Raw genomic sequence first — 18,026 nt, 5'->3', positions numbered from 1 at the left:
GAGAGAGAGAGAGAGAGAGAGAGAGAGAGAGAGAGAGAGAGAGAGAGAGAGAGAGAGAGAGAGAGAGAGAGAGAGAGAGAGAGAGAGAAGGGGGAGGAAGGTAGAGAGATAGTGAGAGAGAGAGGGTTTATTTTCTATTCAAACCATCATTAAGTTATATAGTTATACTGGTAGCCATGTTGGCTCCATAGTCCTGCACCATAGCTGTTCCTAGGTAACAACAGGTGATTCTATACCAGCTGATGTTTAGAATGTTGGTCACCATAGCGATGTTGACTCTATACCAGCTCATGTTTAGAATGTTGGTCACCATGGTGATGTTATGGAGGACATTGGGCCTCATTCATGAAGCGATATAAGAACAGATTTCTTTCTTAACTAGCATTTCCTCTTATTTTGTTCTTACCTGGGATTCAGCAAAGTTTTCTTATTGTTGCTTTTCTCTCATGCAAGACCAAATTCTAAGAGTGGTCGAGAGCACTCTTACCCAGATAAGAAACTCTTACCCAGATGAGAAACATTAAAAAAAAGCCTACCATTCATAATAATAATAATAATAATACATCAGATTTATATAGCGCTTTTCCTAATGCTCAAAGACACAAAACAAACAATATAATACAATACAGTTTTAGTAGATAAAATAAAAAATATATATATAAAAAGGTGAGAGAGGAAGGAGTTCATGGGTTGAAAGCTACCGATATTGGCATTAAAATGTGATATCGGAAATTATCTGTATCTTTTTTTTTAACCTTTATTTACCCAAGCAAGCAAGTAAGAACAAATTCTGATTTTATTTATTGTCAAAAGTATGCATAATGTTGTGTTAATTCCACAACAAGAGATATAATGTTAATTACCTGAAATTATTCCGTTTTTTGGGGGGGGGGGGGGGCCCTGCATATATCGCTATCGGTTGATATCGGTATCGGAAATTAAGAGGTGGACAATATCGGTATATCGGTATCGATAAAAAAGCCAATATCGAACATCCCTAATAATTATTATTATAACTTATTGCGTGCGTTCTGCTTCTGAAATGGATTATATATTGCTGTTAGAACAGTTGTTAGATGCTGGCTGCGCAGGCCGTACGCATAGAACGCATATTTACAACCTCTCCTCTCCTCCCCTCTCTCCTCTCCTCTCCTCTCCTCTCTTCTCTTCTCTGCTCCACACCTACAAGTCCTCAGCACACTCTGGGTTTTAGCCACAGGGACCTTTCAGAGAGAAGGTGACAGATCCGGTATTTCCCAACCTACTGCGCGATTGGTTCTTGACAAGCGCGCAGTCGTTCAGTATTGACAAAGCCTACTTTGCTGGAACAATTTCTTTTGCACTATACAGTACGTATAAGTACAAGTATAAGTCTTTATTTGTCATCAGATTAACACACACACACATGCGATGAGCGACCCACAGGAACACACACACACATGCACTGAGTCGCGAGTCGTGAGACGTGTGTGTGTGTTTGTGTCATTTTGAGATCAGTCGCAAATCGCTTCCTGTTGAATGGATCAGACAGGGATCAGATGCCGAACCACGGCTGTTTTACACACGCCTCATTTGCCTTATAAGGAGATGGCGGGCGTGTCTGTATGCAAATGAATTGAGCGCGAACGCGCATTTGAGTTTAAGAATGAGTGGGATTCATCATGCAAGACACCTGGGTAAGCACAGATTTGGACGTTAAGAACGGCTTGATGAATGTGGCGGTGGCTTTTCTTATTGTTCTCTTAACAGCCTGGTAAGCAAGAATATAAGAAAAATAATAAGAGAGTATTGTTGAATGAGGCCCATTGTTCCATATTTACAGACAACACTTGTTAGTTCTACAGAAGACACAGCAACGTGGTGTGGACAGACTGTGTCTCTAATTCTCTGACCTGTCCCACATGTTGAGATGTTCCATCATCCTCTGGTCGTACACTAGACCTGTAGTCATGGCAACACGCTGGGCAGGGCTCACATTGACTGCCCTCTCCTCATTGTCTGTCTTCCTGACGACATCCCCATCAGCCAGTGGGCCGCCTTCTGTGGAGACAATATAGGAAGCAGGAAGAGAATCAAACACATGGAAAGGTCTCATTCTGGGGACAAATCTGTTCCAACCATTGAAACTAACATGATAAATGAACAATATATAAAGTTTATATTTACATGTCAACACAGTAATGTCAATCTGGTGTTATGTGGTGCCTTCAAATGGGGTCATGTTTACGTTCATATGAACAACTCACTATTCTGGTTCACAACATTGTAATTAGAGATTTTCTGAAAGCCACGGGTCGTGACGAGGTGCTGAGTGTGACGAGGTGCTGAGTGAGTGAGACGAGGTGCTGAGTGAGACGAGGTGCTGAGTGAGTGAGACGAGGTGCTGAGTGAGACGAGGTGCTGAGTGAGACGAGGTGCTGAGTGAGACGAGGTGCTGAGTGAGTGAGACGAGGTGCTGAGTGAGTGAGACGAGGTGCTGAGTGAGTGAGACGTGGTGCTGAGTGAGACGAGGTGCTGAGTGAGACGTGGTGCTGAGTGAGACGAGGTGCTGAGTGAGACGAGGTGCTGAGTGAGACGAGGTGCTGAGTGAGACGTGGTGCTGAGTGAGACGAGGTGCTGAGTGAGACGAGGTGCTGAGTGAGTGAGACGAGGTGCTGAGTGAGTGAGACGAGGTGCTGAGTGAGACGAGGTGCTGAGTGAGACGAGGTGCTGAGTGAGTGAGACGAGGTGCTGAGTGAGTGAGACGAGGTGCTGAGTGAGTGAGACGTGGTGCTGAGTGAGACGAGGTGCTGAGTGAGACGTGGTGCTGAGTGAGACGAGGTGCTGAGTGAGACGAGGTGCTGAGTGAGACGAGGTGCTGAGTGAGACGTGGTGCTGAGTGAGACGAGGTGCTGAGTGAGACGAGGTGCTGAGTGAGTGAGACGAGGTGCTGAGTGAGTGTGACGAGGTGCTGAGTGAGACGAGGTGCTGAGTGAGACGTGGTGCTGAGTGAGACGAGGTGCTGAGTGAGACGAGGTGCTGAGTGAGACGAGGTGCTGAGTGAGTGAGACGAGGTGCTGAGTGAGTGAGACGTGGTGCTGAGTGAGTGAGACGAGGTGCTGAGTGAGACGAGGTGCTGAGTGAGACGAGGTGCTGAGTGAGACGAGGTGCTGAGTGAGACGAGGTGCTGAGTGAGACGAGGTGCTGAGTGAGACGTGGTGCTGAGTGAGTGAGACGTGGTGCTGAGTGAGTGAGACGAGGTGCTGAGTGAGACGTGGTGCTGAGTGAGTGAGACGTGGTGCTGAGTGAGTGAGACGAGGTGCTGAGTGAGTGAGACGAGGTGCTGAGTGTGACGTGGTGCTGAGTGAGTGAGACGAGGTGCTGAGTGAGACGAGGTGCTGAGTGAGACGTGGTGCTGAGTGAGTGAGACGTGGTGCTGAGTGAGTGAGACGAGGTGCTGAGTGAGTGAGACGAGGTGCTGAGTGAGACGTGGTGCTGAGTGAGTGAGACGAGGTGCTGAGTGAGACGAGGTGCTGAGTGAGACGAGGTGCTGAGTGAGTGAGACGAGGTGCTGAGTGAGACGAGGTGCTGAGTGAGACGAGGTGCTGAGTGAGACGAGGTGCTGAGTGAGACGAGGTGCTGAGTGAGACGAGGTGCTGAGTGAGACGAGGTGCTGAGTGAGACGAGGTGCTGAGTGAGACGAGGTGCTGAGTGAGTGAGACGAGGTGCTGAGTGAGACGAGGTGCTGAGTGAGTGAGACGAGGTGCTGAGTGAGACGAGGTGCTGAGTGAGTGAGACGAGGTGCTGAGTGAGTGAGACGAGGTGCTGAGTGAGACGAGGTGCTGAGTGAGTGTGACGAGGTGCTGAGTGAGACGAGGTGCTGAGTGAGTGAGACGAGGTGCTGAGTGAGTGAGACGAGGTGCTGAGTGAGTGAGACGAGGTGCTGAGTGAGTGAGACGAGGTGCTGAGTGAGACGAGGTGCTGAGTGAGTGAGACGAGGTGCTGAGTGAGTGTGACGAGGTGCTGAGTGAGTGAGACGAGGTGCTGAGTGAGTGAGACGAGGTGCTGAGTGAGACGAGGTGCTGAGTGAGACGAGGTGCTGAGTGAGTGAGACGAGGTGCTGAGTGAGACGAGGTGCTGAGTGAGACGAGGTGCTGAGTGAGTGAGACGAGGTGCTGAGTGAGACGAGGTGCTGAGTGAGACGAGGTGCTGAGTGAGTGTGACGAGGTGCTGAGTGAGACGAGGTGCTGAGTGAGACGAGGTGCTGAGTGAGACGAGGTGCTGAGTGAGACGTGGTGCTGAGTGAGACGAGGTGCTGAGTGAGTGTGACGAGGTGCTGAGTGAGTGAGACGAGGTGCTGAGTGAGACGAGGTGCTGAGTGAGTGAGACGAGGTGCTGAGTGAGTGAGACGAGGTGCTGAGTGAGTGAGACGAGGTGCTGAGTGAGTGAGACGAGGTGCTGAGTGAGTGAGACGAGGTGCTGAGTGAGACGAGGTGCTGAGTGAGACGAGGTGCTGAGTGAGACGAGGTGCTGAGTGAGACGTGGTGCTGAATGAGTGAGACGAGGTGCTGAGTGAGTGAGACGAGGTGCTGAGTGAGTGTGACGAGGTGCTGAGTGAGACGAGGTGCTGAGTGAGTGAGACGAGGTGCTGAGTGAGTGTGACGAGGTGCTGAGTGAGTGAGACGAGGTGCTGAGTGAGACGAGGTGCTGAGTGAGTGAGACGAGGTGCTGAGTGAGACGAGGTGCTGAGTGAGTGAGACGAGGTGCTGAGTGAGACGAGGTGCTGAGTGAGTGTGACGTGGTGCTGAGTGAGACGTGGTGCTGAGTGAGTGTGACGAGGTGCTGAGTGAGTGAGACGAGGTGCTGAGTGAGTGAGACGAGGTGCTGAGTGAGTGAGACGAGGTGCTGAGTGAGACGAGGTGCTGAGTGAGTGAGACGAGGTGCTGAGTGAGTGAGACGTGGTGCTGAGTGAGTGAGACGTGGTGCTGAGTGAGTGAGACGAGGTGCTGAGTGAGACGAGGTGCTGAGTGAGACGAGGTGCTGAGTGAGTGTGACGAGGTGCTGAGTGAGTGAGACGTGGTGCTGAGTGAGTGAGACGTGGTGCTGAGTGAGTGAGACGAGGTGCTGAGTGAGTGTGACGAGGTGCTGAGTGAGTGAGACGAGGTGCTGAGTGAGACGAGGTGCTGAGTGAGTGTGACGAGGTGCTGAGTGAGACGAGGTGCTGAGTGAGACGAGGTGCTGAGTGAGACGAGGTGCTGAGTGAGACGAGGTGCTGAGTGAGTGAGACGAGGTGCTGAGTGAGTGAGACGAGGTGCTGAGTGTGACGAGGTGCTGAGTGAGTGAGACGAGGTGCTGAGTGAGACGAGGTGCTGAGTGAGACGTGGTGCTGAGTGAGACGAGGTGCTGAGTGAGACGAGGTGCTGAGTGAGTGAGACGAGGTGCTGAGTGAGACGAGGTGCTGAGTGAGACGAGGTGCTGAGTGAGTGAGACGAGGTGCTGAGTGAGACGAGGTGCTGAGTGAGACGAGGTGCTGAGTGAGTGAGACGAGGTGCTGAGTGAGACGAGGTGCTGAGTGAGACGAGGTGCTGAGTGAGTGAGACGAGGTGCTGAGTGAGACGAGGTGCTGAGTGAGACGAGGTGCTGAGTGAGTGAGACGAGGTGCTGAGTGAGACGAGGTGCTGAGTGAGACGTGGTGCTGAGTGAGTGTGACGAGGTGCTGAGTGAGTGTGACGAGGTGCTGAGTGAGTGAGACGAGGTGCTGAGTGAGACGAGGTGCTGAGTGAGACGAGGTGCTGAGTGAGTGAGACGAGGTGCTGAGTGAGTGAGACGAGGTGCTGAGTGAGACGAGGTGCTGAGTGAGACGTGGTGCTGAGTGAGACGAGGTGCTGAGTGAGACGTGGTGCTGAGTGAGACGAGGTGCTGAGTGAGACGTGGTGCTGAGTGAGACGAGGTGCTGAGTGAGACGAGGTGCTGAGTGAGTGAGACGAGGTGCTGAGTGAGACGTGGTGCTGAGTGAGTGTGACGTGGTGCTGAGTGTGACGAGGTGCTGAGTGAGACGAGGTGCTGAGTGAGACGAGGTGCTGAGTGAGTGTGACGTGGTGCTGAGTGTGACGTGGTGCTGAGTGAGACGAGGTGCTGAGTGAGACGTGGTGCTGAGTGAGACGTGGTGCTGAGTGAGACGTGGTGCTGAGTGAGTGTGACGAGGTGCTGAGTGTGACGTGGTGCTGAGTGAGACGAGGTGCTGAGTGAGTGAGACGAGGTGCTGAGTGAGTGAGACGAGGTGCTGAGTGAGACGAGGTGCTGAGTGAGTGTGACGTGGTGCTGAGTGAGACGAGGTGCTGAGTGAGTGTGACGTGGTGCTGAGTGAGACGAGGTGCTGAGTGAGTGTGACGAGGTGCTGAGTGTGATGTGGTGTTGAGTGTGCTGTGTTATCACGTGGTTCTGACATTTAAAAAAGAAATGGTGGTGACCCTGGAAGTATATTATTATTATATATATTAATTGTTTATATTTGTAATTGTATAATTACAAATATTTGTAACCAACCTGACCAATTCTGAGTGGCTTCTCCTGCCCCCCGGGGCATACGGCCCTGAGCTATTGTCTTGTATCTCATCCTGTATCCATACGCTTGCAGTAGTTCTATCTATTACTCAATTTCACAATTTTCTTATATACTATGATTCTACTGTCACCATGTATGCATATATATATATGAGTGGTTGTCTCATAGTGCTGACCAAGGTGGTGGATGTATCGGGGTCTTGGCCAAGATTGCAGTGACTGTTCTACGTGCACCACTGAGGCCATGGATCAGCTTCTTCTGTCTGTGGTCTGTCAACGTGGTTTAGACGTGGAGTTCATTGCTGGGTTAAGTACTTCTATTCTATTCACATAATATGCTTACTACATATATCTATTCTATTCACATATATGCTTACCACTTGTATCTATTGCTATGTCCGCCCATCACAATCATGCGAACTGTCTAACGCCTGTCCCGTCTCCCTGGCTGTCTCGGAGTGATGACCGGAGTGTTGGACGTCCCGTGATGATGACCGGGAGGATGCGACCCTCTTTGCCCCGCCCCTTTGCCTCAAATAGATCCGCCATCAGCTCTATCTTTAATCTTTCAAAATGTTCAGTTGCTATCGCATGCACTTATCTGTGTTTCATTACACATATGAGTGCATGCTTACCAACTGTTCGCCTGTTTTATTGCAACACTACTATCACCGACATCTAAGAAGGGAGATCCTCCTTGAATGGCCCTTCTAAGGTTTCTCTCCTCCACATTGCCTGTGGTGCATTTTTTCCTATTGCTAGGTTTTAGTGAGTTTTTCCTTACCTTCGCATGAGGTATGTCTGGGAGTGTTGCATTTATTTTTCATTTATTTTTAAAAAAAATATTGACTTTATGGTGTTTTTGTTTTGTTCTTGACTTATTGTGATGTTTCTTCTTGACTTGTTTAACACTTTGGTTGCCTTGGGTTAAATTAATGATATACCATAGATTGCCAGCGCTATTTGTCTATGGAGAAAGTCCCCTTCTTTGCAGGGCTATAACTTTTTAAATTCTATTGCTACAGTGCCATTATTAGGGCCCATTCAAAGTCCTATATGTATTGTTCATTGTGTAGCAACGTTAAACTTTTTCATTCACATATTCATAGTAAAGTATGGTCTAATGTATAAGTATGTTTTCATCTCTTTCTGCAGCTTTCTCCAGAACGTGATATATAGCCCCAAATGCATTATATTGATGATGAAATACAGTTTGATGGCAATCAGCGCGATATAAAAAATTCCAACTAGACGTACTTCTAGAAGTTACTACACGTCATCTGATGTTGACCGGATGGGCGAGGGGGCGTTTATAATTCCGTGGGCAGCGTTATACCAATCATCTAATGTGGGTCAAATGTTGATAATATCAGTTATTATCGAAGACGGTAACGTTACACGCTGAAACTCACCCCAGTCTCCGCGCGCCGTTGGGCGATCATCGTCGAGTAGAAATTTTATCATTATGGGATATATTATTACCCGGTCCATCTCCAGCTTGTATAATGGTATATACGTCCAAATCATGTTGTTTATCAAGTTATTGGCAATCGATCGCTATGTAGTGTGACGAGCTAGAGTGCCGGAACCTATACCGAGTGCCCGGAAGTAATATGGCCGACCAGCAAAACCTCTACTGCGCTTCCTGTTAAGCGGTTGCGCCGATCGGCCACCAGATGGCGCTCCTGAACCGCCAGAGAGCTCAGTGGGTCCTGCTGGTGGATCTCAGGCCAGCGGAGGGACATTATGAATCCGATCGCAGATTTTTGAAATATTGATATAAGGACGCTGTACAGCGTCCCCCGGCAACTTTAGCATGGCCAGGAAAGACGTCTAAAGACGGGTCCCGGCAGTCAAAGTGTTAAAGAAGACGTGTCCGGCCCATGGGGACATTAACGTGTGTTGTCGGGCCTTACAAATACATTTGATTTGATTTGATTTAATTGTTTTCGTGGAAAATTGGGGTCTTGTTTCTCTCCCGCCCTCAGGCTCTCTGTTCATCTCAGGCTCTCTGTTCATCTCAGGCTCTCTGTTCATCCCAGGCTCTCTGTTCATCCCAGACTCTCTGTTCATCTCAGTCTCTCTGTTCATCTCAGGCTCTCTGTTCATCTCAGGCTCTCTGTTCATCTCAGGCTCTCTGTTCAGTCTCAGGCTCTCTGTTCATCTCAGGCTCTCTGTTCATCCCAGACTCTCTGTTCATCTCAGTCTCTCTGTTCATCTCAGGCTCTCTGTTCATCTCAGGCTCTCTGTTCATCTCAGGCTCTCTGTTCATCCCAGACTCTCTGTTCAGTCTCAGACTCTCTGTTCATCTCAGACTCTCTGTTCATCTCAGGCTCTCTGTTCATCTCAGACTCTCTGTTCAGTCTCAGACTCTCTGTTCAGTCTCAGGCTCTCTGTTCATCTCAGACTCTCTGTTCATCTCAGACTCTCTGTTCATCTCAGGCTCTCTGTTCATCTCAGACTCTCTGTTCAGTCTCAGACTCTCTGTTCATCTCAGGCTCTCTGTTCATCTCAGGCTCTCTGTTCAGTCTCAGGCTCTCTGTTCATCTCAGACTCTCTGTTCAGTCTCAGGCTCTCTGTTCATCTCAGGCTCTCTGTTCATCTCAGACTCTCTGTTCATCTCAGACTCTCTGTTCAGTCTCTCAGGCTCTCTGTTCATCTCAGGCTCTCTGTTCATCTCAGGCTCTCTGTTCATCTCAGACTCTCTGTTCATCTCAGACTCTCTGTTCATCTCAGACTCTCTGTTCAGTCTCAGGCTCTCTGTTCATCCCAGACTCTCTGTTCATCTCAGGCTCTCTGTTCATCTCAGACTCTCTGTTCATCTCAGACTCTCTGTTCATCCCAGACTCTCTGTTCATCTCAGGCTCTCTGTTCATCTCAGGCTCTCTGTTCAGTCTCAGGCTCTCTGTTCATCTCAGGCTCTCTGTTCATCTCAGGCTCTCTGTTCATCTCAGACTCTCTGTTCATCTCAGGCTCTCTGTTCATCTCAGGCTCTCTGTTCAGTCTCAGGCTCTCTGTTCATCTCAGGCTCTCTGTTCATCTCAGACTCTCTGTTCATCTCAGGCTCTCTGTTCATCTCAGACTCTCTGTTCATCTCAGACTCTCTGTTCATCTCAGGCTCTCTGTTCATCTCAGGCTCTCTGTTCATCTCAGACTCTCTGTTCATCTCAGACTCTCTGTTCAGTCGCAGGCTCTCTGTTCATCTCAGACTCTCTGTTCATCTCAGACTCTCTGTTCATCCCAGACTCTCTTCTCTGTTCATCTCAGACTCTCTGTTCATCTCAGACTCTCTGTTCAGTCTCAGACTCTCTGTTCACTCTCAGACTCTCTGTTCATCTCAGACTCTCTGTTCATCTCAGGCTCTCTGTTCATCTCAGACTCTCTGTTCAGACTCTCTGTTCACCCTCAGACTCTCTGTTCAGTCTCAGACTCTCTGTTCAGACTCTCTGCCAACAGATCTTTGTTCTCTAGGAACGTCTGAGTCACAGACGGACAACTCTGGGATACACAGTGCGGATTGTAGATACCGTTTTTCCATTGAACACACAATGGACAGTTCTCGCAAGTATTTGTGTGTGTGTGTGTGTGTATGTGTGTGTATGCGTGCACGTGTGTGTGTGTGCGTGCGTGTGTGTGTGTGTGCGTGTGCGCGCGCGCGCGTGTGTGTGTGTGTTACCCAGTACTTGTAGACAGGTCCAGTAAGGGTAGAGAGCTGAGATAGTCCCGGATATAGACTGTAGAGCACTGAGATAGGGAGACATAGAGAGATACAGAGATAGAAAGAGAGAGAGACATACAGAGAGACAGAGAGATAGAGAGACCCAAAGTGAAAAAGACATTTCAGAGACAGAGAGAGAAAAAAGGGAGAGGGGCATGAAGGAGAGAAAGACATAATAATAGTATTCTTCATATGATTATTAATATATTACTGTTGTGATAAATATTATCGTTATAATTAATATGATATTCATAATCAATTAATATATAACTGTCTGAAGATAATTTTAGGGGAACACACACACACACACACACACACACACACACACACACACACACACACACAAACACACACAGCGATTTACCTGTCACTAGGACCAGTGTGTGTGTTGATGGGGGGACATGCCTCTCCTAGTAGAGATCTGAGACAGGCTGCAGCGCCCTCTGCTGTCGACTGTAGGTTATAACCACCCTGAGGATAGAATATTGACTGTAGGTTATAACCTTCCGGATGACACAATATAGACTGTAGGTTATAAGCCTGAAGACACAATATAGACTGTAGGTTATAAGCCTGAAGACATTATAGACTGTAGGTTATAAGCCTGAAGACACAATATAGACTGTAGGTTATAAGCCTGAAGACACAATATAGACTGTAGGTTATAAGCCTGAAGAGACACGATATAGACTGTAGGTTATAAGCCTGAGGACATAATGCACAGACAGACAGACAGACAGACAGACAGACAGACAGACAGACAGACAGACAGACAGACAGACAGACAGCCTCTCACCTCCAGAGCCAGTATGATCCTCCCCTGGGCCAGAGCCATCAGCAAGTGGGTCAGCACAGAGAAACACTGAGGAGTGGTACACATCTCCCCCTGGAGCGCGCGCACATACGCACACACATAAGAACGAGTTCATAACAACAGACATGCTTCATTTAACAAAATAACTAACCCCTAGACGGCTCGACTTCATAACAAACTATGTGTAACCATCTAATACCATGTATAACCATGTAATAACATGTACAACCCAGCGTTTCCGTTAGCCGGTAATTACCGGTATTTGACCGGCAAAATATGTTGAAGTCCGAATATTTAAATCTCTCCGGTCTTAATGTCCGGTGAAAATAATTCCTCTAAGCACAATTTTATTATTTTAATTGTATTAAAATAGGCTAAAATTAAATAGCCTATGCGATGAACGAAACAATCATTACATTTGTTTCATTGTTGCTTCACTCTGATAAAGCGCGGATGGCGCCGCTCAGATGTGAATCTTTTTTTTCTTTCTTTTTTTGAGCCTGTCTGGCCACCATAATAACGACAAACAGGTATACGAGCGAGAGAGAGAGAGATGGCCAAACAAGCTAAGCTTAACAAATATTTCATGAAACCAAGCACAAGCAGGTCTAATAATAATGACAACGAAGATGAGTCTACTGAAGTCACAGAGACCGCCGATGTCGTGGTGGCTCCCGCGGAAAAGAAACCGAAATGTCGAGCGTTCAGGCCCGAGTGGAAAGTTAAATTCTCCTGGCTGAGGTGCGATATTATAGTCTAGTAGTCTAGCCTATATGATGTACGAGAGATAACATTGATTGAACGTACACAAAGTACACTTTATTGATTGAACCACAAAGAGCATCCCCAGTCTGCTGCTACCGTTGCGAGCCTCGCAGACGTCCACCTTTTCCAATGGGGATATCAAAGTCGAACCAACGTTACCAGACGACCTCGATGTTTCTCACCTTCTCGCAGGTACAAAACGGATAGGCACAACGAGAGACGGGGTGAGTGAGTGTTGACATTTTTTAATCATATGCAACTGTTGGTTGACTGCCGTGTCACATAGTAATGCATATTATTGATTATAACTAAATGTAGGCTATAATGAAATCAACAAATGCGTTACGCGCATGTGGCTCGTCCTCTCTGCATGTGGCGACGAGCTAGCAAACGAGGCAATGTGATGATCAACTACAGTTTGCTGTGTGTGAAGTTGAACATTATGATATGTGTGACATGTCTGATACAACGAGGTGAAGCGATGTCGACTCAAGATTCATTTGGGGGTGCGTGTGACAGCTGCTGCAGCGCAAGCCTGCGGGGCGGGAGCTTGATGCTGGCTTAGCGTATAGCACTAACTTGGGAGGCGAGAGATAGTAATTTGATTCTGCAAATCAATTTCTCATTCTTCGCTTGATGTAATTAATACAAATGTCCAATATAACGGAATTCGTTAGCTCATAAAAATGTGATTATAACAGACTGCTGTTTAAAACTCTGACCGGAATTTCTCGAATATGTCCGGGGATAGAAATCTTGCAGGACACCCAGACCGGCACGAATATGTTCTAACGGAAACGCTGGTACAACCATGTATATCCATGTGTAACCATCTAATACCATGTGTAACCATGGAATACCATGTATAAATGTATAACTATGTATAACCATCTAATACCATGTATAATCACGTAATACCATGGCATGTATCACCATCTAATACGTATTACCATGGAATATCATGTATAACCATGTAATGCCATGTAATATCATGTATAACCATCTAATACCATGTAATACCATGTGATGAATGTACCTTTGGGTCTCCAGCCACCGCATCAAAGCCTGCTGCCACCAGGACCAACTGAGGTTGAAACTGAAACATAAACAACACTGTCAAACTAATTCTGTTTACATATTTTGTATGTTTCCTGAGCGCAGTGAGCTTAGCTCTCATGCTGATTCCAGTTTATTGTCTGTTTCACGGGTCTGTATCGGTAGAGGGTCCTGTTGACCTGAAGCAGTGTTTTGCGATGCAGAACGGTTTGTTGGTGTGGGAATGGAATCCTAGGCCTTACGCCTCAGTAGAGGATGAGTGGGATGGAATTTTCCAGCCATTTGCTGCAATGGAGGGACCTTTTGTGGGGGTTCACTTGCCCAGGTATCGGGACATTGTCATTGTTTGTGTTAAACAACGATGTCAAATGTTCCTCAGTTGGGAGCATTTGGCAAAGTTGGAGGTCGTGTTCGACAGGGGCCGACCCATTATCACTCTGTGGTAGTGACTCGCAGCGAATTCGTGAGTCACAATATTTTTTTTGGTGTACAGTTGAGTGTGATTCTTGACCGGGGCTCACACTCAACACAGTACAGGCACTGCACATGTTAGTATGTGTAGTTGCATTTTTGATAGGTAAGGTTGGTAAGTATCCCCTTATTTATTTAAGTTCATTCTCTTGGTGATGGTTTCTTTGGGCTATAGTTCGGAGAAGAACATACATTTTCGGTGTGGGGGTGTTATGTATTACTTTCACATGGTGGAGGGATACTTACTGTCTGTGGTGCATATTCACATTGTGGTAGTAGTGTTGTCACTAATGGGTGGTTTGATTGACACACTCTTCCTTTGTTTTTGCTTGTCACTAAAATGGCCGCTTCTCTAATTAACACCAAGAGCAGAGCAGAGTGCAGGCTGCAGCAGTTCTCTTTCTCGCAGCTGTCGCTCGTCACTGGTTCTCCAGAGGCCTAACCTGAAGACCTCATTTTGCTCTCACTGCTTGACTTGTATTTTTAGCTAGTTCTCTTTTGCCTATGTGCATTATTTTGATATCTGGAACTTTGGAGTCTGGCGCACCCAGCTCCCCATCTTTTTGTCCATTTAAATTAGCTGTGCAAATAAATATTGTTATTTTTGATAACTCCTGTCTTGTCCTGTGTCCACCACTTTACGTTCAAGGCATTTTGTAGGGTTGAACGTAACAATTGAACGTAACAATATCTAAGGATGAAATAACCAGAGCCATCAAAAAGATGAAGGCTGGAAAAGCACCAGGAGTTGACAACATCCCCCCTGATATTCTGAAAGCTGATCCCAAAGCGACCACATAGGTTCTATACCACCTCCTCAACAAGATCTGGGATACAGAGGTAATCCCAATAGAATGGAAAACGGGCTTAATGGTCACCATTCCAAAAAGAGGAAACCTCAGTGAATGCAACAACTGGAGAGCCATAATGCTCCTGTCCGTCCCTAGCAAGGTTCTTTGTAGGATTATCTTAGATAGGATACAAGCAGCCTTAGACGGTCAGTTGAGGAAAGAGCAAGCAGGTTTTAGGAAGGATACAGTAAGTCATGCACAGACCATATTGCTACTTTAAGAATTATCATCGAGCAGTGTGTTGAGTGGCAAAACTACCTGTATTTTGTAGACTTTGAAAAAGCCTTTGACAGCCTAGATAGGGAAGTGCTTTGGAAACTCCTATGTCACTATGGCCTACCCTCTAAGATCATCAACCTAATAAAGAACATGTACCAGGATTTCAATGGCCGGGTGATCTGCAAGGGCAAACTGTCAGACACCTTTGCCATCACAACAGGGGTGCAGGGTTATCGTCTTTCTCCTTTGATTTTCCTCATTGCCATTGACTGGATCATGAGAAGAACAACTGAAAATCAACGGACAGGAATCCAGTGGACCTTGTTTACCCAGCTCAAGGACCTGGATTTCGCAGACAACCTTGCACTAGTCTCTGAAAACCACACACACATGCAACAGAAGACAGATAGGTTACAGACTAACAGTGACCAACTTGGACTCAAGATCAACAACGGAAAAACCAAGACCATGAGGTTAAATCCAAAAACACATGATCCAATCACACTGAGGGGAGAGGCCATAGAGGACGTGGAGCACTTCACCTACCTAGGGAGTAACATCAGCAGGGATGGAGGAGCAGACAGGGACATAGAGGCACGCATCAGCAAAGCACAGGTAGCATTCAGGATACTCAGGCCAATCTGGTTGTCCAAGCAACTCTCCAACAACACCAAGCTACGGATCTTCAATACCAATGTGAAGACTGTCCTGCTCTATGGCTCTGAGATGTGGAAGACTACAGAGGGCCTCACAAGCAAGATCCAGGTGTTTGTCAACAAATGCCTGCGCTACATCCTCAAGCTGTGGTGGCCCATCAAAACCACAAATGAAGAGCTGTGGAGGATAACCAACCAGGACAGAATAGCTACCACCATCAAAAGGAGAAGGTGGAACTGGATAGGGCATACCCTTAGGAAGGACTCAAACAACATCACTAGACAGGCCTTGGACTACAACCCGCAGGGGAAGAGGAAAGCCGGTAGGCCGAGAAACACCTGGAGACGTTCCAAGACCTAAAGAACATCGGAGTGAGCTGGCAAGAAGCAAAGGCCCTGGTCCAGAAGAGAATGAGATGGAGAGCTCTGGTGGACGCCCTATGCCCCCCAACGGGGTAAAGAGAATTAAGTCGAGTCACATCTTATGTCTTCTTATTACCTGTTTTTTTATGTCTATTTTATTATTAGTATTATTGCAGAATCGATGCGGGCATGACCACCCGCATTTCACTGTATGCCCTGGTATGTATGTGACAAATAAACCTCCCTCCCTCCCTCTCTCTCTCTCTCTCTCTCTCTCTCTCTCTCTCTCTCTCTCTCTCTTTTTCTCTATCTCTCTCTCTCTCTCTCTCTCTCTCTCTCTCTCTCCTAATAAATATAGTACAATCATTACACTACTCGGCTGCTCTATTTAGCTTCAAGAGTTGCAATCAAATTCAGATGATAAATAAAACGCTTGAAGATTCATGCTTTCGAGACCTATTTCTGAAGCGCTGTGGCTATCCTATCAACGCTGCAAATCGGTATCAGACATCACGGCATTCTGTCAGGCTTTGCGCGTCGGTAGAATGGTAGACAGTCCTAATTGCTGCATCTGTATGTATGTACTGTATGTACTGTATGTACATGATTTATTGTGATGTTTCCTCTTGTGTGTTACCTCATAGGCCACAGGTAGCAGCAGCTGTTGAAAGGCAGCCAAGTAGTCAGCATCCGTCATGGCCACCTGAACACAAATCCCAGAAGTACTGTATTTATAGGCATGTTAGACGCATCATTAGGGCAAGTATATTGTGTTTTATTATAAACTATATATAATTATATAGTGTTTTATTATAATGATATACAGTATAGTGTTTTATTATACATGATATACTATATATGTAATAATTGTATATCTTACCTTATTCCAGGGCACGTTGATGTTATAGCCCTCTCCTGATCCTGTACCGACAGAATGACTGTCTGACTCTGGGAGATGAGGCCAAAATAATCCATTCTCATGTCTATGGACTGAAAAATATAAAACACTGGAGAGAGAGAGAGAGAGAGAGAGAGAGAGAGAGAGAGAGAGAGAGAGAGAGAGAGAGAGAGAGAGAGAGAGAGAGAATAAGACTTAGATGTAGCTAGTTAGTTAATTTAAAGTTAAAGTTAATAGTTAAAGTTAATTTACCACCCTGTATCTTCATAGGAATGCAGAAATGTAAAGCATGTTCTGACAGGGTGAGCGATGAGTGAGTGATTGAGTGATTGAGTGAGTGAGTGAGTGAGTGAGTGAGTGAGTGAGTGAGTGAGTGAGTGAGTGAGTGAGTGAGTGAGTGAGTGAGTGAGTGAGTGAGTGAGTGAGTGAGTGAGTGTTGAATGAGTGATGACGAGTGGATGAGTGAGTGAGTGAGTGAGTGATGAGTGAGTGAGTGAGTGATGAGTGAGTGAGTGAGTGAGTGATGAGTGAGTAATGCGTGAGTGATGAGTGAGTAATGAGTGAGTGAATGAGTAATGAGTGAGTGAGTGATAAGTGAGTAATGAGTGAGTGAGTGATGAATGAGTGATGAGTGGATGAGTGAGCGAGTGATGAGTGAGTGATGAGTGAGTGATGAGTGATGAGTGAGTGAGTGATGAATGAGTGATGAGTGAGTGATGAGTGAACAGTGAGTGATGAGTGAGTGATGAATGAGTGATGAGTGGATGAGTGAGTGAGTGAGTGAGTGATGAATGAGTGAGTGAGTGATGAGTGAGTGATGAGTGAGTGATGAGTGAGTGATGAGTGGATGAGTGAGCGAGTGATGAGTGAGTGATGAGTGAGTGATGAGTGAGTGATGAGTGAGTGAGTGATGAATGAGTGATGAGTGAGTGATGAGTGAACAGTGAGTGATGAGTGAGTGATGAATGAGTGATGAGTGGATGAGTGAGTGAGTGATGAGTGAGTGAGTGATGAGTGAGTGAGTGAGTGGTGAGTGAACAGTGAGTGATGAGTGAGTAATGAGTGAGTGGGTGAGTGATAAGTAAGTGATGAGTGAGTGAGTACCTTGGGTCGTCTTGGAACATGTACTGTATCCCCTGACCATGGTGGACATCCCAGTCTACTATCAGTACCCTGGAGACAGACACACACACACACAGACACACACACACACACACACACACACACACACACACACACACACACACACACACACACACACACACACACACACACACACACACACACACACACACACACACACACACACACACACACACACACACACACACAGTTATAGGACATTATAAATGCAGTTGCATCATCAACACATATGCTCACAATATCTCACATACTACGGCTCCAATCAACCTGTGCTTGGGTGTAGAAATTCTCAGCATCAAAATTACCACATGTTTAGTTACTGTTTAAATATCAACCATTAGGGGGCATCAAAATGACCACATGTTTAGTTACTCTTTAAATATCAACCATTAGGGGGCAGCAAAATGACCACATGTTTAGTTACTCTTTAAATATCAACCATTAGGGGGCAGCAAAATGACCCTGTGTTTAGTTACAGTTTAAATATCAACCATAGACCAGTGCAACACTTCCGGTATTTTCAGCTCAT

General features: G+C 46.6%; 1 protein-coding gene across 1 annotated transcript in view; it reads right to left on the bottom strand.

The window, feature by feature from the left end:
* Positions 1-18,026, bottom strand: part of hdac6 (histone deacetylase 6) — an 84,883-nt gene that overhangs the window by 26,152 nt on the left and 40,705 nt on the right. Inside the window, exons 10-17 of the mRNA XM_084332915.1 lie at positions 17,459-17,527; positions 16,337-16,463; positions 16,094-16,159; positions 12,877-12,936; positions 11,058-11,147; positions 10,626-10,732; positions 10,220-10,287; positions 1,893-2,040 (exon numbers count right to left, since the gene is read on the bottom strand). Coding sequence (XP_084189041.1) covers positions 1,893-2,040; positions 10,220-10,287; positions 10,626-10,732; positions 11,058-11,147; positions 12,877-12,936; positions 16,094-16,159; positions 16,337-16,463; positions 17,459-17,527 — 735 coding nt within the window. The remainder of the gene's footprint in view (positions 1-1,892; positions 2,041-10,219; positions 10,288-10,625; positions 10,733-11,057; positions 11,148-12,876; positions 12,937-16,093; positions 16,160-16,336; positions 16,464-17,458; positions 17,528-18,026) is intronic.

The sequence above is a fragment of the Notolepis coatsorum genome (genome assembly GCF_963971535.1).
Source record: "Notolepis coatsorum genome assembly, chromosome: 17".
Classification (NCBI taxonomy): Eukaryota; Metazoa; Chordata; class Actinopteri; order Aulopiformes; family Paralepididae; genus Notolepis; species Notolepis coatsorum.
Note: the sequence above shows the minus strand (reverse complement) of the source record. Positions and strands in the feature narration are given on the sequence as shown.